This window comes from Anguilla rostrata, chromosome 5 (genome assembly GCF_018555375.3).
Source record: "Anguilla rostrata isolate EN2019 chromosome 5, ASM1855537v3, whole genome shotgun sequence".
NCBI classification, from domain to species: domain Eukaryota; kingdom Metazoa; phylum Chordata; class Actinopteri; order Anguilliformes; family Anguillidae; genus Anguilla; species Anguilla rostrata.
The window spans coordinates 40,542,056-40,567,200 of NC_057937.1; the positions used below are offsets into that span (position 1 = coordinate 40,542,056).

At 41.3% G+C, this 25,145-nt stretch overlaps 1 protein-coding gene across 3 annotated transcripts; it reads right to left on the reverse strand.

Moving 5' to 3' along the window:
• Nucleotides 1-247: 247 nt before the first annotated feature.
• On the reverse strand, nucleotides 248-24,668 carry LOC135255272 (cytoskeleton-associated protein 5-like). Of its 3 annotated transcripts, none has more exons than XM_064336220.1 (45): nucleotides 24,514-24,668; nucleotides 22,714-22,803; nucleotides 21,588-21,781; nucleotides 20,777-20,983; nucleotides 20,253-20,424; nucleotides 19,442-19,574; nucleotides 19,049-19,149; nucleotides 18,655-18,768; nucleotides 18,440-18,544; nucleotides 18,196-18,285; nucleotides 17,802-17,966; nucleotides 16,687-16,815; nucleotides 16,253-16,408; nucleotides 16,012-16,104; nucleotides 15,804-15,914; nucleotides 15,547-15,639; nucleotides 15,271-15,456; nucleotides 14,841-14,935; nucleotides 14,611-14,668; nucleotides 14,338-14,463; nucleotides 13,813-13,955; nucleotides 13,550-13,724; nucleotides 12,809-12,922; nucleotides 12,379-12,507; nucleotides 11,904-12,098; nucleotides 11,353-11,488; nucleotides 10,719-10,807; nucleotides 10,178-10,303; nucleotides 9,914-10,063; nucleotides 9,410-9,613; nucleotides 8,973-9,108; nucleotides 8,641-8,834; nucleotides 8,153-8,325; nucleotides 7,929-7,952; nucleotides 7,492-7,665; nucleotides 7,115-7,235; nucleotides 6,500-6,679; nucleotides 4,936-5,123; nucleotides 4,219-4,294; nucleotides 3,906-4,094; nucleotides 3,432-3,569; nucleotides 3,165-3,248; nucleotides 2,902-3,064; nucleotides 2,476-2,624; nucleotides 248-1,812 (listed from the first exon to the last, which is right to left on the reverse strand). In XM_064336220.1, the coding sequence occupies exons 2-45, from the start codon at nucleotides 22,768-22,770 to the stop codon at nucleotides 1,567-1,569; spliced, it is 6,081 nt and encodes a 2,026-aa protein (XP_064192290.1). In that variant the 5' UTR covers nucleotides 22,771-22,803; nucleotides 24,514-24,668; the 3' UTR covers nucleotides 248-1,566. The 3 variants fall into 3 exon arrangements, with proteins under 3 accessions (XP_064192290.1, XP_064192291.1, XP_064192292.1); XM_064336222.1 differs by having other exon boundaries at nucleotides 1,678-1,815; XM_064336221.1 differs by lacking the exon at nucleotides 7,929-7,952.
• Between the last annotated feature and the right edge of the window lie 477 nt (nucleotides 24,669-25,145).

Below are 25,145 nucleotides of genomic sequence, written 5' to 3' on the forward strand. Positions count from 1 at the left end.
GCATCTAGCTCAAGTCACGCTTACTGCACCTGTTTCCCACACCAAAAAATTAAAATTAAAACCCTTGGAATCCATTACCCCGTTATGTTCAGCTATTTCTCATTTTGTGTCCCTGACTTGATAAAACACTGGAACATTTAAAAGTCACTAACATTAGCTGTTGTTTTCAAAGCAAACACTCTTCAAAGCAAATTTCTGCACCTTATTCCATCACTCACAAAACATTTAACATGCAAGCACACACTGGTTTTAAAAAAACATATCTTTATTATTGCCATTTCACTACAGATTATACACTTAAACTAAAAATGATTAAATGCTACTTCCATCTTAAATACAAATCGGAAACTGTTATATGCTACAGTGTGCAAGAGGCATTGGAACATAAGTAAACCATGTTTTTAATATGCATTTTTCAGAATGCAAACTACAGTATTTACAAAACATCACTTTATACCATGCACCGTGATTCTGAGACAGAATCGTTACTTCAAGTTTTACAATAAGAACTGGAGGGACTGCTCCTTGAAAATAATAACCTTTCACCGAGCTGTAATGTTTGTTTTAACAGGATCTTCCCTATGCCAATTAAACAGGCCTCTCACTCTCACCCTCACAAATTCCATACAACCAGAATTTCACTATTTTCAGTAGCTATATTACATTTCAATGTGAATTTTCCATGTCTGGCATATAATTCATGGATTTCAAAGCTAGTAGCTTATGTGATCGCAACACTTGCAAACATAGTTACATTGAGTCAAGCTAATGGTATTCATATGCAGAAAAGTCACAGACTAGGTAGTTATGCATGTAGCACATAAACATGGTAGCCACAAACCATGAAAACTTACTTGCAATGTTTTTTGGTAGTTGTAGCTGGTTAGCTAACACAGATGGCTATCATTCTGCTAGCTACTGGCTACAGTTCACTCAATCCCTTTCATCCCTTCAATTTTAGTCTAAACGAAAGTCTATTCTAGCAAGCAAGTACATTTTCTTATGCAGTGGGTGGAATAGCAAGGTGGACCTACCCCCATTATTTTTAGGGTTGCTTTGTAGGAAAAACATGAGAATGGATATTTTTGTGGACCATTTATGGACACCTTAGAAAATAAATATACAGAATATACAGGATAAACCTAAGGATTAAAAAACCCACAGTGAATAAAATCAAAAGACCCTGCCCTGCAGTTTAAAAGTGGCATTTCCCCCCAACCCCCATCCCCAAATAAATAACAAACAGTCCCCAAAGAAAAAGACTAATCAAAGGACTGACATAAATTAGAACTCTGATGACAAACATCTCATTTACTAAGAACTCTAAAACCTGTTTAAAAAAAACTACACTACACATATTACAGCAACCAACACAGATAAACTGTACACAAAAATCCTAGAATGACTTTTTTTTTGAAAGCTTGCATGGTTGGGAAGCCTGGAGTATATACAAAACAAATTGTGCCACAATACTTTTAACAAAAAGGAGTCTGCTTATTATACAATTAGAACTTTTTTCATATATATATACACAAATGACAACAGAGGAGCAATGGCCAGAACGGCTCATTGGCGGTTGCTCTTTATTCTCTCCAGCCTCTTCTTGAGGTCGTCGAGATTGGTGGAGGGGGAGGAGGACCGGGTGGGGCTGTGAGAGTGCGTCTGGTCCTGGTGGTAGTGCTCGCGCGACTCCTTCAGCTGAGACAGTTTGCTGTGCAGCATGTCTGTAGAGGAGGCCACCGAGGGCTTGGACAGCAGTGATGTCAGCGGGGGCCTGTCCTCCTCCTGCAGCTGCTGCTGCTGCTGCTGCTGCTACTCATGGGAGGGCAGAGAGTAAAGTCATGAGCGCCATGTCGCAATGCGTGACTGATCGTGCATTCATGCCCGACGGTGGGGACCTCGCTGAATCACCCTTAAGTGAACAATCTTAACTCAAAATGTGTTTGCAATGTCAGAAAAAAAGTTCAGCTAAACGCTGGCAACACTCACACGAGTTTTGTGAAAAATCCCAGGAAAGACACTTATCAGCCAGTAGATTGGCCAGCTAATCTTATTACGAGGCATGTTGCTATTAATCTCCTATTACACAGGGAGCTAACAAAGACAATACTACTTTATAAAGTAACAGAAAAGGTCAAATTTCTAGGTATTTAAAGGTCAAAAAAGTCATGTTATAGGCAGAGGCACTGATTTAGTGCATGACGAATGTGACGACAAATTGAGACTAATATGAAGACTGAGCTACAGAATAAAGTGTCAGGCGGGCAACATTGGGCTTGCAATCCAGTTTGCAGAGCAAACCATCATGACCCTTCTCATTTCATGAATAACAAGTCAGTGCTTGAACTGTTCAATATGGAGGACCGATAGTACCATATAAATAAAATAAATAATTTCTGTGTCCTAATATGAGCCAAACCCCAGTGGGTGAACTCCAACCCACTAGCAAGTTTGGCAAAGAGAAATGATCTGTACCTTCGAGTTTTCCAGTCCGTGACGTTGCCTCAGTATTTTCAACCTCTCGTAGTACACGGCAGGCTTAATGTCCTCCCCATTGGTACTGAGTGGCGTACTGCTGGGGTTTGGCACATATGCAGTGATGTCTGTACCATGTTGGGGAATTACTGTGAGGTGGAGGAGGACATGGTTATGAAGTTAAGATCAAAAATTTCTGTAATTCCTCACAGTCAAACCAAAGTGTGTAGAAACACCCTTAAACAGAAGCTTAGAATGCACACACTAACCATGTGTGAATATTTGCTTACAAATCTAAAACCTCTATGGAGTACAGAGGGAAATCAAGAAAAAATACGTCTTTGTCTCAAACGTTATGGAGGGCACTGAATGCATTGAGAGATGTTGAAACATGAAGCTCGGCTCTGCATAAAGGTGGCAGGGTACCTGTGTTGGAGGGCGGGATCCTGCCCTTGCCCTCGCGCTCCGACTCGATCATGCGTAGCCCTCGCTCCACGTAACTCTGGAAAAACTGGGATGCATTTCTCAGGAAGGGCTCGATGTCCGCGTCCGAGTACTTCTGCTTGTACTCGTAGAGCTCCGTTAATCCCTGCCAGAGAAGAGGAAGTGGTCTCAACCTCGAAGAGCACCACACTACATACACAGCCTGTACATCTCAGTGCTTCTACACAGAAAGAAACCGGCATCACCTCCTTAGTGTTTTCCTTTGAGCCGATCTTCTTGAAGATTTCCGACAAGATGTCGCTCACTTTCGCTTTGGATATTTTTTCATCCTGAAAGTTATGGAAAAAAACACCTCATCACTACATACAAGTGAAACCAATTATGGCTATTGTCAGGAAGAAGTATTAAGTTATACTAAAAGAACGGCAGCAGTCAGGGGTGATACTGAATTGGCCTATGTGCAGCTGGTGCTGTAAGTTAGTGATGGTGCATGGGATTCATGTTGAACATACCACTCGCATGGCTCCTTTCTCTGTGCCTTTGTCTGACTTCATAATGGACATGTCACTGGAGTGCTTCACGACACGCCTTAGGTGGGTTTCTAGCTCCGACTCGTTCCTGTTCTCAATCATGGACAGGTGATCCAGGATCTGTTTGGCAGCACAGTGGGGGGAGGGGGTGGGTGGCAGTTGGAAAGTCCAATTTGACAACAGAACACAAAATGGACCTCCATTTGCACACCGCAACACTTTCTGAAGATGCTTTTCAAATCAATTTTGTTTAGAACTGCTTTTAACTTGACAGTTACCACAGGACCTTGAAGCAGAAACACATTTTAAAACCAAATGATTCAATAAAACAGGAATGCCTCTTCATTGGTTTTGGCAGTGACAATGGAGGTAGAATGCAGGTTCTTGGGCTTTCCCTTTAAAATGGCACAGTGCACTGCCAATTAGCCCCTGTTATGGCAGCTACATTAAGCATACCTTGGCCCCTCGAAGCTTGCAGAGCGTGTGCAGCAGGGTCTTCAGGGTCCTGTGGGGCACGTCACTCTTCAACTGCTTCAGCTTCTCCTTGGGGAACACCTTCATGAAGTTGTGGACGTCCAGCAGGATTCGGTCCAGGTTGATGCTGTTGATGGTCTCTGGGAGGAAGCGAATCATCCTCCACAAACACTGGACAGGGACAGGGATGGAGGAAAATGGGAATGAAGACAGGCTTGGCAACAATCTCATCTCACTTCACCGGGCCCACACAACTGCGCACAACAAATTTAAGAGACAGAAATGCTGTCAATACCTTCATGACCAGCTCAGAGAACTTCTGAGAGCCTGCACTGGTAATAAGGCTGTCCTGTAGCAGTACCAACAGTGCGCTAAGAGGTGTAAAAAAAGAAATTAATTAAAAAAAAAACAATAAAAAAACATAAAAGACAAACAGAAGAAAGCCATTCATTAGAATGTTGTTAAATCTTGTTAATATCCTGTGCAATCAAAATAATTTTAACAGTAATACACATAAAAAACCAGAAGACAGCAAATAATATATTTAATTTATTTTATTCATTGAGCTTTTTATCCCGAAAGCAACAAAGTTCTTATCCTGCCAACTACAGGGACATATTGGTCAGCTGGAGACATTGTTTTCTATGTTATCAACACGGATATTTACATTTGAACAAATAAGAATGTAGTGGCCAGCCATTCAGAAGTGAACTTGAAATGAATATGCATCACAAAATTACTTACCCATTTCTCTCACACTTTCTTACTCCTTTACACACTTTACAACAAAACAAAATTTTATTAATTTGGAAAAAGTAGGCATCTTTATCTTGTTGCTTAATGAACGCTTTAAATGTAATAAAAATGGATTGCACAGTCTTTAAATATAAAGAGTAGATCCCATTTCAAAATCTATGGAGGAATTCAAATGTAGCGTTCATGCTGAGCAAAATGACACTTTATGCAAATTCGGGGCGCAGCCATAGTTCAGGAAGGAAACAGGAGACCTCACCTCAAAATGTTGGTCTGGTCCGACTTCTCCAGCACCCGCACTACAAGCAGGTTGACGGAGCGGATGAGCTGCTGGCCGTCCTCGATGTCCTCCACCCGGGAGTCCAGCATGAGAGTGATGAGGCCGTGCATCAGGTCCTTCAGCACGCCCATGGAGGCCTCCCGCGCCAGACCCTCGATGGAAAACAGCTGAAACGGGACCACAGAGCGATGCTGTGAGAACGTTCCAGTAGCCTGATGCAGCCGCACAAGGTCTTTTAGCACAGATTAGTGAGCTATTTAAATAGGACTCCATTCTGCTGGTCAGGTGGCCCCTGTGTATATGGATGTGTTTGGCACAGCAGACCTATCCCTCCGGCTGGTGCAACTCATCACTCATTGCAGAGCGAGAGGAACCTCAGGGCCATACCTGTTTCAGTAGCACAAATGACTAGAGCACCGAGCCATGGTGTAGGGGAACAAAAACCTGGAATAATGGAAATGTCCATAGCTCTAGCCTATTTTAACACACTTGATCCAGCAGAGATTGAATAAAGCAGGTGTGTTCAATCTTATCTGAAAGGGCTGGTGCACATTTGTTTTAGCTCAGCTTTAAGCCACCTGATTCTATTGATCAAGCTCTTGTTTGAAGACTGTAATAAGTACATTAGTTGAATCAGGTGTTGTAGTGCTGGGCTAACACAAAAACCTGCACCCACACTGGCCCTTTTTTGGATAAGACTGATGCATTTTTGTCTCCACTCCACAATTCGAGATTTGTAATCAAACAATTTACATGTATTTAAATAGCAGATTCTCAACTTTTATTAAACGGTATTTTTAATACATTTTGTTCTCACGTGTAGAAATGACAGCATTTTTTATATACATGTGTATGGCTGCTACAGGTAATGGCTCACTTGAAGTGAGAAGCACTAAACATGACTATTTTCATTTACATAACGTTAATATGTCCCAAACATTACAGTGCCCTGAATATGTAGTATAAGATGCAGTAATTTATACATGGTGAAACCAAAATGTATAAAAAATTCCCTTTAATAAAAGCTGGACATCTGCACTTTAACCACATGTGAGTTTTTTAATTACAAATCTAAAACTGTTGAATTGTAGAGAGCCAAATCAAAAAATATATATGTATTTTCCCAAACATTATGGAGGGCACTGTAGCTTTCTCTAAATGTGGATACAAAAATGTGAGCTTTCCCTTGTCTTCAGCAGCAGACACAGAACAGTCCCTACAGAAAGATGCAAATTACATTAATGCATCTTAAGCATTTGAAGGAGAAGTCGCACTAACATTATGCAGATATTCTTCCATTGCTAGGCCTGTGTGATGCTGCCGTTCTGTTATATAATTAGCCCTACTTACATGTAAATGTTTATATATTGTTTTTACATTTTATCCACTTTCTTATACTAATTCAATTTTTAAATGTTAAAATGAAAGAAATAAAAAATGTAATTTTAATTTAAAATGTGAAAAGTTCTTAACCGCAGAGATGACTGACCACACCTGCTTGTTTAAAAACAGAAGCAATCCCCCCTGCTTGCGCATGACTCACAGAAAGCATGTTGCCGATGATGCAGCTGTAGAGCTTGAAGATTTCAGCCTTGTCCAATCGGTCGTCAGCCATGTGCGTGTTGTAGATGAGGCGCAGCTGCATGAGGGTGGCGATGAGGAACTGATCGATGTGACCCGACATTGCCTCTGCTTTGTCTTCCTGTCTCAGCACCTCATCGATCTGAGTGATGTCACATGCGTTTGGTTAGTGAGCTTTGCTCTGTTTATACAAGGCCAAACATATTTCCCCTACCTTTGTTAATAATTAGATTTTTAAAAAATGATTCTGTTAATAGCACAGGGATGGCAAAAGAATGATACTGTGTTCCTGCTCTTTCTTTTGTTATTGACTTGAGGGTTGTACTTAGGAATTTTAAGTTAATTTACTGTATTTCAGATTTATACAAATGGACAGCCATACACTGGCAGCACAGGAGCCTGATAAGTGTCTAATGGAGAATGAGAGTGGGCAATAAAACTACATTCTTTGAAGACTAATGCATTACCTGACTGCAAATGGTAAAGAGGGAGGTGATAGCATGTGGGGGAGAAGATTTAGCATCCCTGAATGCTATCATACTACACGTATAAAAATGTCAACATAGACTGTGTGCACCTGTGCCAGGGCCTGGATGCTTGTATTGATGTCCCCACTTGCCACCTGTGATATAACAAAGTTGATGGTGGAGGCAATACTGTTGTGCAGGTCATCAAAGTGGGGAGAGACAGCACGGATCCTGAGGACATAGTTATACATACTTAATGTGTTTGAAAAAAAAAAAACGTGTTTAACTTTTTTCATTAAATAAATGAAATAATAATTTTAAAAATGTGTTTACTCAGGTTCCCTTAGTCGAATATTGAAATGTTTCTAAAGATCTGAAACCATTCAGTGTGACAAATATGCAATTATAGAGGAAATCAGGAAGGGGGCAAATACTTGTTCACTGCACTGTACTCTACCTCAGTGAAGGGATGGGTATGAACACTCACTTGGGTTCTGGGATGGTCACAGGTTCCAGAAGCTCGTCCAGTTTATGCTGCACAAGGTCGGGCAGCTCGCCGACCCTGGTGTGGTCATTCTCGATCATGTCCAGGTCCAGCTGGAACTCTTTGGGAACCGAAGGGGGCGACTGCTCAGCGCGAGCGTTCTGGGCCCGTGCCTGACTGTAAGAGAGAGAAGTGGGTGCTGAAGATCCACGAAGAATAAAAAGAAAAAAGAAAGAAAAAAAAAAAAAACATTTACAAGCATTCAAGAGCATGCAATCAAGAAAACGTCTTCCGAGTACAAGGAAGGCTATCTACATCAGTACATCGGTCCTTTTGTCCTCATGCCTACTTCCACTTCATTTTGAATTAATGCCTAATTTCACCTCATTCTGCTGAGTGCTTCATAGGGAAAGAATCCTATATTAAGTGGTGATACTTACATCCTATAAGTGCGATACATAATTCTGTCCAGGGAAAGCAGTGAGAGAGGTCAGAAAGCACATTTAAGAGAGGGAAAAGGCTCGCGAACAGGACGACACTTTGAAAAGCATGCAAGTCAGGAACACTGTTGAGAGGAGATTATGTAAGTGGAAGCACTACTCTGAAAAGCTTTTCAGACCACAGCAAGGTGGAGCCGAAGCCATTAACAAGGAAGTGAGCGTACTTCAACTTATTGGGCACTTCTTCCTGGGGCGCTCTGCGAGTCTGGCTGGCGTTGTGGTTGCCTGGCTGTGCTCTTTGGGGCTTCTCCTCCACCTGCTTCACGGGTGCAGCTGGAGACTTTTTAGCAGAACGCTTGATCCTTTCCTCCAGCATGCTCATGTCCTTCTCTGAGAGCTTTCAAGAGAAAGTTATACAAATAAAATTGAATTGAATTTAAAGATCAGTTAGACAGAATGAGTCTTCCTAAAGTCTTTATATTTTTGCTGTTATCCAAACGGTGATGCTCACAGAATCTGGAATAATATGGTACATAATTTGGTATACAGACAGGCCCTTCCTCTCATTTGGACAACCCATAATGTTGTGAATGCGTGAAGTGAAGTATGATCATAATGTTATTTCATTAGTATAATAGGTAATATGCAGACAACTTGAAACAAACTTTCAAAACTAGACAACCAACATACATTTTAGGACAGAGCAACTTACATTGCCAATGAGTTTGAAAACCTGGTCCCCACAGACATTGTACACTGTAACCACAGTGTTGAGGGCGGCATTCCGCACTGAGGTGTCACGGTCACCAATATGCACAGCTATCTCTTTGAGGGACTTGGCTGGCGTTGGCTGGCAAACGTTCATCCCATACGACTCAATCAAACAGCCCAACTCTTCTAAGCATTCTGGTAAAATTGCAAAGGAACATTGGCGTAAAATAGTTCAATTAATTATTTTGGGAAAAGGGATGGGAGAAAAATTTGCCTTAAAATTTTATTTGGATGAACACAAACAGGATGTCTCAGTTTACAGCCTCCACTGACCCGATCGCTGCTTGGAGTTCTTGGACTTAGTCCCCTCCATGAGGAACGTGAAGACTTTACTGGCAGGGTACAAATTGCAGAGCATGGTGAGAATGGAGCGTACATCCTTGCGAACAACATCCTTAGATTCCCCGACCTGAAGGAAGGAATAACACCAGCAAACTCAAAGTGATTTCTCCACTATACTGCGGAACCCTGCTATGGTGACCTTCTCAGAAACCTTGCGGGCAAATATCTAGTCTTAGTTCTGAGACAACTCTGATGTTTTGGTATTCAAACTAATACCATGTCCAACATTACTTCAAACAGATGCATTATTCATTGACATGACAAGATTTTTACATCAGGATTTGTTTTTCCTCTTCATGGACCTTCATTTTGTCAAGATAGAGAATACAGTGATAAATGGCAGTGGCACTTCACCATGGGCAACTCACTTTGAGGATGAGGTAGGGGACAAATGAGGTGGCCTCGTACTCGCTGAGGTGGTAGTTCTCCCTGCTGAGCATGGAGAAGAGCAGCTTAAGGTATTCCAGGGCTTTCATCAGAATGCTGGTATTAGTGTCAAAGAAACGCAGTGTGAACCACTTCAGGATCAGGTCCAAGCAGCTGATGGTGGCCTCCATCTCATCCTCCATGCGCTTCACCAGACAGAAGAGGGACACGGGTAAATATGTTTCCAAGAGAAGCAGCCTGAGCATGTCAGCCTAGGTTTTACAATTAGTCATGGTATTGTGCGTAGGCTTGCAACCTGTATGTGGTGAAGGATTACTTTAAATTAACTGTAATGTGACATAGGCTCAATGAGTGCAGGTAGCTACAGCTGTTTGTTTGTTGTCTACCTGTTTGGAGTGCTATTCGTGCAGTTTGTCATGCCCAGCAGTACACTGCAATAAACAGAAGGTACATGAAGTTTGGTAACTTGTAAGGATGAACCATACCTCGATCATGACCCCAATGGCTTTAACGTGGTGCTGGAAGTCAAAATGGAAGAGCTCGTCCTGAAGCCACTTAGCCAGACAAGTGGAAATCTGAGCCTTTAGCTGCTCAACATACTCATCTCGGGGGGTCATGAAGTTCCACTTCAAGATCTGCAGCACAGAGCAGTGACCTGTAAAATAATGCTTTCCCAGCTCTGGTGTGCACCAGGTAAAATCCATTTTGACAAACTGACAGACAGAGATAAAGACTCTGAATCGCATCACCTTCAGCGCTTTTTCCTCCTTCATCCTCTGCTCTTTTGCATTTGGAACCAAGATAAAGATGGGGCCACACTTGTCTTCCTCTTCCTTGGCAGTCATTTTGACAGGGGTCTTCTTTCCAATACCTCCCTGGGAACAGAGAGAAGGGATTCAAAACTGCATGGAGTAACTGCATAGCCCTGAGCAGACTACATCATCACCTGGAGTACTTGAAGCCGCAAAAGTGAATCTATTGGAATTGTGGGCACTCCTAGCAGAGATCAGTGGAGTCTCAACGGTCCCTGCAGTTTGCTTTGTTTCTCCTTTGACAGCCTGTTATTTTGTGAAAATCTACATTGTCCCTGAATACCTGCAAGGTGTTTGGATACAAAGTATCTCATGCATGCTAAGTAGGCAAGTTAAAGTTGTAAGTGGCAGACATACACAGTTGTACAATATCTACTACTGATACATAACATCTAACACTGATGCATCCTTATCTGTATTGATGATACAGCACATGCAGTAGGAACTAGCAAGCATGGAATGGTGGAGAGAGCTTCACCTTTCCTTTGGCTGCTCCTGGTTTGACTTTCTTGGTTTCTGGTTTGGTTTCAAAGGCCCCAGAATCTTCACACTGGGTTTTGCCTGCCCCTGATTCAAGGATAAAAACAGATCTTAAAACCACACTCTACATAGGCTAATTAAAATCAATTTGAGACAAGCAGAGTAAATGAAAAGAAATTGGGTACTGGCACACAGCGCACTGCAGGTGAAGACAAGGGGGTGTCAACTTGTTCATGACATGAGTCATAAACAGGCAATTTAAATCTGACATTTTCAACGACATTATCACCAGTTGTTAAATGCTGTTTTGCATTAAATTTAGCGTTTTATTATACAATAATGATCAGAATAAATCAGCAAGATGTGAGAGAAATTACCATCAAATCTATAGCTCACAAGAATAGAACATAGTTCTATCTTACATATTTATCAAAAGTGAGTTATTACCAAGGGAATGCTTTGTTATGTCTTTTTTATGCAGAAGAACCACCTGAAATTGCTTTTTAAAACATATAATGATATGATATGGGATTTGAACATTGTAAGATCTGAAATCCCAAAGCTATACTACATAGACCCTATAATTCTAATCTTTGGAAAGCGCTTAGTACAGTGAACTCTTGTGAACCAACCATTGGCAGCCCTTCCAGCAGACATGCTGGTGGTAGACTTTGAGGGGCCGGCTTTGGCTGGGGGAGCAGCAGGCTTGGCTGGCATGATGGCGCGAGCCTTCTCCAGCATGCCCACCACCTGGTCCTTGGAAGCAGGCTGCAGAAAAGGGAAATCAGGGACCACTGCGATGACAGAACACAAATCTGTGTATGGACGAATTCACCTCCTTAATGTTTGCATTACCGATTATGTGGGCTTTTCAATGCATACTTCTTCTAAGTGTGCCACGTTTATCAAAGAATATTAAAACACTACAGCAATTAAAAATGAATTATCAGGCCTAATGGCAATTCTTAAATAGATCTGATTAACATCTGACAATCAGTTCACATTGTATTAAAAAATTCTGGGGGTGATTCATGAACTGATATTAAGCAATAATTATTTTCAAAAGCGAAAAAAAACAGGATTTCACTAAATTGAACTTCATCTGGTAGGTCAGAAGGTTACCAGGGTAACCCTGTGATCCAAGAGAAATGCCACCCCTTGTCATCGCTGCTAGCAAGTGTACCTTAAGTTTTCCAGTGGCTTTGACCATCTTCTCATATCCCAGGTGCATCATGAATGTAGGCAGAGCATCCTGGGCCTTCTTTCGGACGTCCCCGTTTCGGTCCTCCAGGCAGGTGTATAAGTAGGGCACGAGGAACATTAGATCTGGGGATGCAGTGCACAGGGTGGGAAGCTTCTCTGCCAGCCAACCCAGAATCTGCGACAGGTTGGGTTGAGAGTCACAGCATTACATTTTTATGATGGGAAGTATTATGAAAGCAATTCATTAATCTAGTAATATTTTTTGCAGTCTTCTACAGGCATATGCATTAAAGGCTTGAGAGGGGGAACAATACTTCTCAGATCATTCTTAACTGACTGGTGCAAAATGCCCCTGCATACATCTGATTACACTCCTGGACTAGCAAATTACTGGGCAGATTAAACCAGTGTTTGTTCATTTCAGTGAAAAAGGCCATGCACCCAGCTCCTCGTACCTCCTGCTTGAGAAACGGATTCTCCCTCCTGAGCTCTTCAGAGAGGTCCTCCCCGTCTAACCACTCCTTCATGCCTGTTTGCTCCTCCCAGGCATTCAGTGTCGCCATGGCAGCAGCACGCACAGTGCTCTGGAATAGAGGGACAAAGCAACAAAAGCCTGAACACCACACAATTCATTCCACACACACATACACACACACTGTGCTACACACAGCACATCTGATGTGATGATACACAAGCATATCATAGGTACACCAACAAATAACAGGTTAGGCTCAATTCCCCCCTCTAAAGTTAGTGTTAAGGATTGGTTTAGCAGTTGAGCCATACTGTAAGAAAAATAAAAACACACAACAGGCAAACACAAAAACTGCACACACACACACAAACAGGAACATTCTGAACTCCAGAATTTCCAGGGGTTTGTACCTTACTATCACCCAGCACTGTCATGATGGGGAAGCCCAGGTTCTTCACATGCTGCTTCAGGGCAGGGCCCATGGCAGTGGCCATTTGTTGTAGGATAGACAGTGTCTGCTGGACCTGAGAAATAAGCACACACTATTATAACATTGTGCACAGCTGAGAATGTATGTAGGAGATAACTGCATTTAGGATGCATCAAGAACATGACAGACATGAGATTATTTACACTAATGCTGCACCTTCTCTAGGTTGAGAGATGTTTTGACATAAACAAACTAGATTAGCTCAGTTTAACTTCAATATAACTCAGAATTTACCCAGATACAGAATGGCTGTGTCCTAATCGGCTAGAAAACTTTCACTTTTCAGCCAAATGTAGCCGGATTTTCACCTGAATGTCTTTGCTATTGGATATGATGTTTTTGCATTTTGGCACATTAATGACTGCCTGGTTGGTATGAATTCTGTTTCTGTATTTTTTAAAGAGATGTGACTGCAACAGCCTGAAATACAATGTTTTCTACAACTACTGACACAGCTAACCCGAGCAAAGTATGTGTTTTGTTGGCGCATTAGCTTCATCATCTTGGGAGCATAGGCGGGGATTAGAATGGAGGAGAAGACATTTTTGATTGTAAACACAGGTGTGAAGCAAGGAAAGAAATGTATTAGCAACATAAATATGTCCATAAAATATAAACTATTCAATTTCCTTAATTTCTCCCCACTGTACATGCTTCTTACCAGAATCTTGTTGGAATCAGTTAGTCGGGCCTTGAGTGTATTAGGAAGTTCACCCACATTCGGCTGAATAAATCTGGCCTCAGATATTAGTGCTGCCACCTCATCCAACCCTTCCTTTCTGATTTTCCAGTTCTTATCCTCAATCTTGGACACAAGCTCGGATGTAATCTTGTCACTGCAGATAGAAGTTGAGAAATGACCGGACTGCCTTTAAAAAATAAATATTTTTAAAACACAACAATGTTCTGCACGACAGGGCAAACCTGATGTCTGCTCTGGGCAACAGGTCCATGATGTCACTGGCTCCACCCTCCTCCTCTTCCAGCTCATCGCCATCCTCGTCTTCAATCTCGATCCCCTTCCTGGTGGAGCCTCTGAAGGAGGTGGGTGGAGACTGGCCCTGCATCTAAGGTACAAACACCCACATCACCACCGTGGGACAGTCCTCTACAGTACATCCGGCTACTCCAAATGAAATGTCAAATTTCAATGCTGGTTAGTAAAGTCAGCAAACTTTGTTTTTAATTTAAAAACGCACCTATGTTCAGACCCGAACAGCTTATTAAATATATGCCTTAAGCAGCCAGACATTCAAATATTTCTGTAAAATTTCCTCTATCCATCTCTAATCTTGTGTATCCAACATTCTGGACCTGCACTGAAAGTCTCTGGAACAAATCAATGAAGGACAGAAACTACCAGCACAAGGGAAAGAACTTGAACTAAAAGGCCAGGGCATGCCACTGCCATTTGCTGTACTTATTGTAGCATTAATCAACGAAACCTACCTTTTCAAACTCTGCATCTATCTGACTGAGCAGGGCTGGCTTCTCATCCTCAAAGAACATGCGCAGAGGAGCTCCCATGTAAAGGTACATGACACCAAGCAGGGCAATCGCAGCCGTCCTCACAGCCTGCAGCACAATTACTATGCATCAGTTACAGGGTAAAAATGTGTTTTAACCACTTTTACAACTTACTTTTGATCGCAAATGTTGCTGTAGAGCCACTACTTGACATTAACTATTGATAGTTCAAATAGGCAAGCTGTGAATACTCACAGGGTTGGTTGCACCCAAAGCAGTCTTTACATTATTGATGAATCCTTTAACGTTTATTCTGAAGAGATAAAATACATTGGTAATATTAAATTACAATGGAATACTATCAATACAGTTTTATATGTCCATAATTTGATTATACATAATTTAAATTAAATAAGTACTATAACAATATTCTACAAATAAAATCCAAGATCATTTCTGAAATTCAGACCTTAGTCCAAACTCACCCTGAAAATCCGAATTCTTTCATGGCATTTGCCAGCCAGTTCAATGCCTCAGCTTGGTTTTTAGGGTTCTTTTGAGAAAAAGCCAGTGACACGACCTGCAGGAATGACCAAAGAGAATAATTTTCAATATATTATTTCAAAGGTAAAAATATAAGCACCAAATCTTTGAGTTTTAGTTTTTTTTGTTGTTGAGCAAAACATAGTTTTGAGATATCAAGCTTTAAAACTCCCATGTTCCATTCTTTTAAATAAATCTGCATTGGTTTTAACACGTTTAAAAAAAGTTAGGGTTCAGCTTTTTTTTTACAGCAACAAAGAGCATTTTCATGTTAGTAACTAAATTCATAGAAAAATGTCCAATAGAAACTTATCATTCTAAGCTCTAAAATTATCTAGCATGGACGCTAGGACACGTCCACTGGGGACTGACCTGTTCTGCGGTCCACGGCAGGGAGCAGGCCTCTCCAATGGCGGTCAGGGCCTCTTTCGCCTTCGCCCCACACTTCACATCCCCCACCTTATCCACCAGCCCGTCCAGCACCACAAACGCTGACGTCTTGGAGAAGCTACCCTTCTGAGCGATCAGTCCCACAATGTGCAGCTTCATCTGCATCACCTGGACACAACAGAGAGATGCTGAGGCTGACTGTAGGATCGTAAACCGCCGCCATTTCCTGCACAGCTACAGAGGGCGAGCGAGGGATACCTGGAAGTTGGTCTCTTTCCAGCCAGGTTTCTTGGCCAGCATTCTGACGAGAGCTTGGCATGGCATGTCATTTTTATCCATTTGCTCTACTGCCTGAAAAATTACATAACAATTAAAAACGCAATAGCCATCCTCCAAGAGTGTTGGTTTGTGTGCATACAATAACACCTGTAATCCTATACTGGGAAAAATAAAAAGGTTAACTCCCATGATTGGGAATGACACAGGTTCTCAAAAAATAGAAGGATCTCTGTCACCCTTTGGAACTCCTCCATGCTGGCCAATCGTTCCTTCCAGTTAGGGCTGTCCAGCAGCTGCATACAGGTGGCAGGAAGCACAAGGGCAGACCTCTCCTCACACACCTCGAGCTACAAGGCAAACACACGTAACTCTATATCACCAGGAAGTGTGACAGCAATAGTTTTGACATACATGTGCCTTCCACCCTCTTCAGTCGCAACTTACAGACAGTTCAGTCTCCATTATTTCTGGGGCCTTCTTTACTTTGATGCCTGCAGCTGCTGCCGCAGATTTTCCTTTCTTTGGAGGGCCAGCAGACTACAGAAACAAAAAATTTGCATCAATGAAAGTATATCAGCATTGCATCTGCGCAAAGTGAATCCAGTATGTCAGTTACTCTAAATCTCACACATGCAATGGGAACCTGGTGAGCTGGTGAAAAGGACCAGGTGTCAATGGAAATCACCTTAGAAGCAGGAACCTTCCTGGGAGGTCCAGAGGGCTTTGCTTGGGCCTCTTCTACAGGCTGGGCCCTGGGAGGTTTCTCCTTCTTCACTGTCCTCCCTCCTGCTCTCCCCGCCCTGCCACTAGCCAGCTCCACTTTATCAGCACATTCTTTTATCTGTTGATTGTAAAGATTTAGGAGAAACAAACAGCAAACATCAATAATGGCCCGAGATGCTAACCCTCACTATAAATCTCTATTCATTATAGCGGATTGTCAAAATGTTGTCAATCACATTTCTGTCTGCAGTAACCTTGTTTGACCCTCGTCTGGGAAAAACCTTCTGTTGTGATATCGCCATGTTGACTTTTGAAATCAGGCCAAAGCATTACGCAACGACATGCTTAAAGCAATTCATAAAACCAAAAGTCCAGAAATGGTGTCAGGTGTCTCACCTTGTCAAGCTTGAGCTTGTCCAGATCAGTTAAATAAGGACTGACGGCTTTCTCCCCCACCACCTTCATGGCTGTGCCCAGAGCTTCAAATGCAGCATCTCTCACCTCGGGGGCTGAGTCATTCACTTGCTGTCATGGTTAATGAAAAAGTACCTTTTTACTATATGTCTATCCTGTTTCATTCACTTGTGTACACACCTTTCAGTATTGCAAAATATTAATAATAATGTCAAGATAATAATGATAATGATAACAGGGTTCAACAATAAAGATTGCAGGCGCAATAAGTAAAACAGCTTGGCTACTTGCCCAATTGGGCAAGTGACAATTCAGAGCCAATTTACAATTCAGTTTGGTCAAATCTCCATGTGGCCCCTCTAAGCCAGCACAGAAGCTGAGTTGTGTCACATGGGTTGCCACTGACCAATAATAGAATTTCAGCATTAATACAGTAGACACTTGTCCACATCTCACATTAGTATATATGACAGCTCATCAATAAAAGATGAGACTAAAATAAAAAGAATTTTCATGTGAAATCTGAAATGCTGCTCAGTGCTAATTGTCCCTGTCAAACAAATTGCATGAAGTAAACAAACACTAAATACTACACATAAAATATGGTTCCAGTTATTTCAGTTGTTATGGTACGTGTAGTGATAGTAAAGCCAGTTGAAATTTGTGGTTTGTGTGTCTCCAGAAATCACAATGACATATGCACTTTCATGCCTTATAGCTGCACAAGCCAGTATCTGTGACTGCTATTTACATAAATAGTTATTGTTTGCAGTAGATTCAATTACAATAATCTAAGATCTTCATCTAATGCTTAATCTAATGATTTTTTAAATTTTTTTGATATCTGATGATATCAGATAAATAACATACCTTTGTTATTACAATGTTATTGTTGGGCATTGTGTTGCTTTCATGAACTTTGTGTCACTGTAAACTTCGCCATAATGGCGTAAAGTATAAATTTGCCATAAAGTATAAATTTGCCTAGCTTAGAAGTAGATTTCTTAAAAACCTGCCCAACCAGGCAATTGTGAAAAAACTGTAACGTTGAATAATACAATTCCCCTTTACTTCTGAGTACCAGAAAGAGGCTGTACCTTGAGGAATGCAGCACAAAAGGGTTTGAGAACACTTTTTGGCAACGTGGAAGGAGTGCAATGGCGGAAACTTCTTGCCAGGAACAATGAGGCTTGCTGCTTGATGGATGGATTCTTGTTGTCCATCACAGCCAGAATATCTTCACTGAGGTTCTGAAGAGTTGTCTACAAGGTGGACAAGGCTGTTGAACCCACTGATAATGTGCATTAAGTCACACAGATGGAAACTGCATTTTAACAAGGAGGATGCTTCAGCACTGTCACTGTATCAGATTAAACACACACTGAACGTATGCATGCAAACACACTCATTAACTATGCCTAAATTGAAAATTTGCATCCCAATATTCTACAGGATTACTAAGTATAAACATAACCTTGCTGCCTTACTCACAGTTAGGAAGACTGCATCAATAGCCTCTTGCAAGGCTTGAACCACTTGTGCCTTCTTCTCCTTAAACTTCTCTAAAATTGTTGGCACCACCTGTAAAGAGAAGTAATGGGAATTCTCTGCAGGAACATCATCAGCTAGCTATAGAGCCACAGCTACTACATCAGTAATACAGAAGGACTTATAAAATGTGGGAAAGAAAGTGCTCAGAATATTCAGGAACATGTTCCTGACTGTGGGAACCTACTAGTCCAGAATATGTTCCAAACTTCTTCCTGAGACCAGCTGCCAATCCAGCAACGCATTTTGCTGCGAGTGTCACCAGCATGACATTAGCATCTTTGCCTACAACCTAAAAAACAAATCAAGAGACAACTATTCAGAATGTAAATAAAAGACAAGGAACAAACAAACAGACAGACAGACACTCTCCCCAAATTCTCTTCAAAGCAAAAATCTTACCTTTTTCAGTGCCCTGACCAGGTCTCCATAGTCACCATTTTCCAATTTGGGGTTTTTCGTCAGAACTTCTATTGCTTCCAAGGCTTCTTTCCTCTCCTGCCACTTCTTTGCCTCCTGAAACAGCACAGCACAGCACAGACATTGAGGCTGCTATATATTTACTGTACAAATGACTCAAAGGGAACAATAAATAATCAAGACAATAAAAATAAATGTTAAAACTGTTGCAAATCCCTAACTGCCTGCAAACAAGCATGTACAAAGATAGTTAACTTCTGTGGCTAGTGCTTTCTTTCCAAAACAAAACTCGGGTAAGGGTAAAAATAAAATAAAACAGACACACACACTCAATATATTCTTACAAACACCCAAGGGGAAAAACATTCCATCTTACAATTTTCTCATAGAAGTCTTTGGGAACTTTAGAGAGAATCTCTACAGCCTCTAGGAGCTCATAAGGATCCACTTGAGGGGAGGCTTCTTCATCGTCATCACCTAAGAAAAGTTCATGGATGAGGTTGAGCATCAGTGAAACACCCAAAGTAAATCTGGTCATTAAAGTCAATGGTGATCTTTAAATTGCCCTCGTTGTTTCATCTTCACATTCCGTAATTAGAACACACAACCAGAAGGTGGAAGATAGAAATGTGCCTCTGGCTGAAATATATATTATAGGGGTCCCAGTGCTCTCCCTGTTAGGCTGCCACTAGGTTCACCATCTCCAAAAAGCATTACAATGGAAAATGAAGAATTATGCAGACTACAGCTTTAAAAAAATAGACCTTACCATCCACCTCATCCCCACCAGCTGCCTGCTGTTGCTCAAATTTGGCTTTCAGGTGTTGCTGTGAGCGCAGAAACCGACTCTGTCTCGGGGCTGTCGCTGGCAGCTTTACCCACTCCTCCTCCAGTTCTTTCAGCTGAGGGAGATGAAAACTCATTACAGCCCAGTTGATTAGTCCCTTCTCAGTCTATATCTGGGGGAAAGATCCCTTTGAGGAGAGGAGTGTGGAGCCGTATGGAAACGTATAGGCCTAATCCAACCAATTAAAATGCATAAATTGAATATGCACATCTCATTGCTGCCTAAAGTAACAATAACTTCTCACTACACAGCCTACAAATGGATATGGACAACTTTTGTTCTTAACATTCAATGCAAAACATTAGCATTTTCTTGCGCTACATTATTCAATCACATTTCCTGTTGTTGCCAACTTTCTCATCCAATGTTTGTTAAAAAAAATCGAATTCAGCTTCAGCACAACCTTGTAATTGTAGCTATATCTGTCTTAATCCTTCCCGGAGGAAGGATTTCCTGGCTGGACAATGTTCAGCCATTTAGCCACTTGTGTGTTAGCTGACATTTTTCTTGATGGCCCAAACAAGTCAGTCATCAGATAAGTCATCAGGCCTAAAATAAGCCCTTGTTTTAAATAACAGCCATAATATAATGACATTCTTTGCTATGCCTTGTTGTAGGTGTCACAAGTACAAAGTACTATCAATGGAGTAGTGGGCACTCCCAGCAGTACCTTACACAAACCCCAGCACTATGAATTTAACTGACTATAGGGCTGTAAGCTTGTTAATATTACCTGCACGGAATTGATGTGCTGTAACGGGGGACGAAGGGCATCACGAATCCACTTATAGATCTCTACAGCCAGCAATTTAGCCTCGTCTCTGACTGCTTTTTCACGAGACTCAAACAGCTTTGGCAGCAATTTCACAATTGGTTTTAGCGAAACGATCTTGGAACCAAATTCACTGCAGAGAGGAAAATTACACACAAGTAAAAACAGAGTAAACAAGTTTATTTTATGCCATAACAAGTAACAAGCAAACAATAAAAAATATTTAGAGTATAAATTGAATGCCATTCTTAAATTTACATAAAAATCTCTTAACAGCTTTTTCATTACTACCAACTTACTAAAATTGTTTCAACAAAGTCTCAACAAACTTTACGTAAGTGAAGTCGCACAAAATTGCAAATAAACAAAAATGTCACATTTATGTAACCACAGTGACTGCTACCTACGTGTTAACTTTGCAAAGATTTATAAGGGATAAGAGGTAATTTGTTGACTCAACAGAATCAAATCCAAGTCACACTCACCTTAGAGCTTTCCTCATTGTTTCAACACATGCCACTACAATCTTGGGATTTTTGTTATCCAACCCTTTGATTAGTTCTTCTTGGACTATCTCCACCTTTTCTATCTCTATGTACATCAGGCATATTTCAGTTCCTAGTTCTTTGGCCCTAGGTTTGGGCTGGTTGAAGACTTTACTGACCACTCCAGAGACCACCTCACCAGTTGTTCTGAAAAAGAGTTGGTTACAATTCCCTGTGTTTAATGTTTTCAAGCTTCCAATGCAACAGAAACAGAACTCTCTCATAAAATAACAAAGTGGTTCCCCCCATTGCTGGAAGTAAAAGAAATCCAAATGGCAGCAAGCACATAACCGTAATTCTTGTCAAAGAGGGTGAATGCTTTCTAAGCATACACTCAACAAAAGCACAACAAGCACAGAAAGTCTTTTTCAGATTCCATTGCAGACATACTTTTTGGGGACAGTGTTTACTTTAAATAACAGTACAAGACATTTAGAAATGTATAAACATTGGAGTGCATCACTATAAAACACAGACAAAATTAAAACAAACAGCATAATCCCTGTCCTAGTCGAGACTTCACACACTGAGCCAGTCTGATGATTCTCCATAAATAGACTAACTCTTAGGCAGGTGTCAAATATCTTCATTGTTGCAGTTCACTCAGGGAAATGGTGTAACTGAAAAGAGAGTTCTAAAAAAAAATCAGCGATTAACCTTTTCTTCTTGTAAACCATGGTGGTTTTCGAACTGATGCCACATTATATACCATGTTGTTAGTTGTATACAGTCCAACATCTTTTATACTCACTTGCTGGCGACGTGAGCGTTTTCAATGTAAGCGAGCGCTGCCTCGAGGCCCTTGAGCTGAGCCACTGCATTAGAGTCAGTCACAAACTTCTTAATCTGTCCCAGGTATTTGCTCCATTCGGGACTCTTCTCATCCTCTATACTCTGGAAAAGCTTCACTGCCTCTTCATAGCCATTTAATCTGGCCTTCCACACCTTAGCACAGGATGAGAACACAGTTAAACAAGGTGTTTGGTAACAGAAGGGGGGAAACAAATCTGTTGACATATGAAAGGACAACAGATGTAGATTACTCAAGACATTAATGTCTCAGTGTATCTCTATCCGAGATGCTTCTTTGGCTTTCTTTTGCTATTCCAGCCCTGTTTTTGTTGGTCCTCTGAGTAAACATCCATGTGCACTTTTGTACGTCGCTTTGGATAAAAGCATCTGCTAAATAAATGTAGGCTAATGCATGTGTCTGAACGCAATTCATGAGAAATCCATTTCATTTGGCACTTCAACTGTGTGCTGAAGACGGCACAGGTAGCACTGTTGCCTCACAGCAAGGAAGGTCCTTGGTTAAAATCCCAGCTGGGGCCTTTCTGAGTGGAGTTTGCAAGTTCTCTCAGTGTCCGCGTGGGTGTACTACCGTTTCCTCCCAAAGTCCAAAAACATGCAGATTACGTGAATTGGAGAGTCTAAATTGCCCCTAGGTATGAAAATGCATGTGTGAGTGAATGATGTGTGTGCCCTGTGATGGACTAGCAAACTGTTCAGGGTGTATTCCTGCCTCTCGTCAAATGCATGCTGGGATAGGCTCCAGCACTCACCCTGACCAGGAATAAATGGATATAGATAATGGGCGGAACTATGTGCTGAGAAATGTAATGCCTGTGGTTAGTTTTAATTGTGATATAGGCTACAAAATATCACACACAGCAAGGAATTTAAGCTAATAACATAAATGCATTTCAATTTCTTCTTATATGATCAAATTTCTCTAAGTACTAGCTCAGGCTGTCTGCCTGATAATTATATTTATTTATTTGTTTATTTGACAGAGACAATGCACAATAAATATGCTGCCCCAGATATAGCTAAAACCTCATTTCCATCGGTGGTCCCTGGGCAGAGTAGTCACGCACCTTGTGCTCGCATTTCTGATCAATGGGCAACTTCATCCATTCACTGTCATCCGCCATGGCGATGTGTCTGTGTTTATCAAATATTTAAACCTGAAACAAAAGCAAAATTGTAGCTATTTTTAGCTATGTTTGTTTCAAACCATTAATTAAAAGACTTGGCTGACAGGAACCAACATTAGACTGATTCTGAATTTAGCATACCCCATTGTACATTCGTTCCAGAAGCATACATCTCTTTTTGTTTGGTGATATAGGCTAGTTATTATGACAAGAACATACAACCAACACTATGAAACTAGAATGACCTCATACTATGGCTAACCCCTTTCTTAAAATAGAGACATGGATCAAGTTCACTGTAATTACAGCTTTACAACCAGACTTGTGGTCCTTAAGATATTTTCTGTGAAAAACAAGACAACACCCCATTTACAAAAACGCAATACCTCCGATGAGCAGCACGATAATAACCAACAGGTCTACAACTTCAGCATGCAGTCAGACTAAGACAGCTTACAGTCAACTGTGGTTACTTTGCTTGACCACAATTTCAGTAGCCTATTAACGGAATACTCTGTCATCTCGTTAAACATATAAACACATTTAATGCGAATGACACATGCCAAGCTAGGAATTGTGTAGGCTTCAAAGCTCTACAAACGCCGAAACTGCCATTTTCTATGCATGCACAATCCAGCCAATTTGTTAAATAAGCTTTCCATAGCGCTGATAAGAGCCCTTTCTATCTCTGTCGAATAGATAAATAGATGTAACGTGCTTTAAACGATTCTTCATGGGAGGGACAGCAGTTTCATATTTCATATTGATCCAGGCAAATGGGTTAAACTGGGCTCGAAGATAAAGCGTCTGGCGATGCTTATTTGTGCAGTAGGCTAAGGCTATACATCATAGCCCACACTTTATGAATCCATGCCAATGATGTTTTATAAAATAGTAAATATATACTGTGTAACCAGCGATAAAAATAGGTTTAGATCACCATTAAAAAAGAAAATAGGCCAATACGTAGGAGCACTATTAAAAATTAAATATTTTAACAATTTAACGTTAGGCAGTTAAAAAAGAAAGAAAAAACCCCACTAACGTCGGAAAACATCTCATAGTATGAAAATTGCATGGAAATTGTACAATGCCAATATTTCGTAGTTTAAACATACAGAGAACGCTATGACAGATCCAGATGGGGATGTCATTAAAGTCCAGCAGGCCAGCTATGGTCGCTGAGTGAGGATGTTTACATCATGACCCGCTTCTGTGTAATATTACCTACAACTGGACCAAAATAGCAATCGTGATTTCGAAATCGCTTGCAAGCAATCATACAGCCACCCTTGTATGCATCTTCTACATTGTGGTGCAGCTATACTGTTTAAGATAGCTACTGTAGCTAGCAAGGTAAGATTATGATACACGCACGAGCATCCTTTGGCACAAGAGACCGGGCCCTGCTTAGCCTGTAATTACCAGCATAAACACGACCGCAAGAAAATTGCTAACGTTTCTATCAACATGACATAAACAACGGTAGCACTCTCGAAAACAAACCGAACCCGTAGCCTACACATGTCACCGCGCAATTACCCTTGCCTGCTAACAACATAACAGACTATTGTTTCACAAAAAAGCAATGCCATCCAATACCAGGCCACGAAAACGGTACAGCAGGCTGTAGAAATGAGTCGGAAATGAATTAAATAGATCGCTTTCATGCTTGAACGTTAAAAATATGCACATAAAAAATCTCACACCCGCAATGATGGAAATGGTCAATTATGTTACCTGCTTCTTTTGGACGGCAATATGACGGTATTAACTAGTACTGATGCAGGGCCATTGCTACCGGAGCTTTGAAACGCCTCCAAGGGCGGAGAGTCGGAAGGAGGGGCTGAAGTGAATCAGGGAGCTTGCCTCTCAACAAGTCAAGCACGCGCGCGTCCACTGCGGTTTGAGCGTTACTGTAGTGTAAAAAATTACTGAAAGTAACAAGCAAGCTATACAGCAAAATTGCATTGTTTGTACTTTAAAAAATAGTTTACCGTCGAGATTGTAACTTGATTGCAAATTCAGGGCTTAAACTTGCGAACGAAAAGCCTCTGTGCGGCAATCATTACTGCGCACATCCTCCTGTACCTGCATTGACAATGGCACGGCTAGCTAGCAATGCCAGGTATATCTTAACATCTGTTGCCTTATTGCATTCGTTTATTCATCACATACTGACTAGTGCAGGGAGACGACTATGCCATTTAGCCCGTGTCGACTTGGCCGTCCGCAATTTTCTCGATCGGTCAGAGGGGTGTCAAGCAGCCGTTTGCATTGTTACAAGCCTGCACTATGGGGCAAAACATTCGTCCTGATCATACCTGAGTCAAATATATTTGATTGAAATCCCAGTACATACACTAATAATT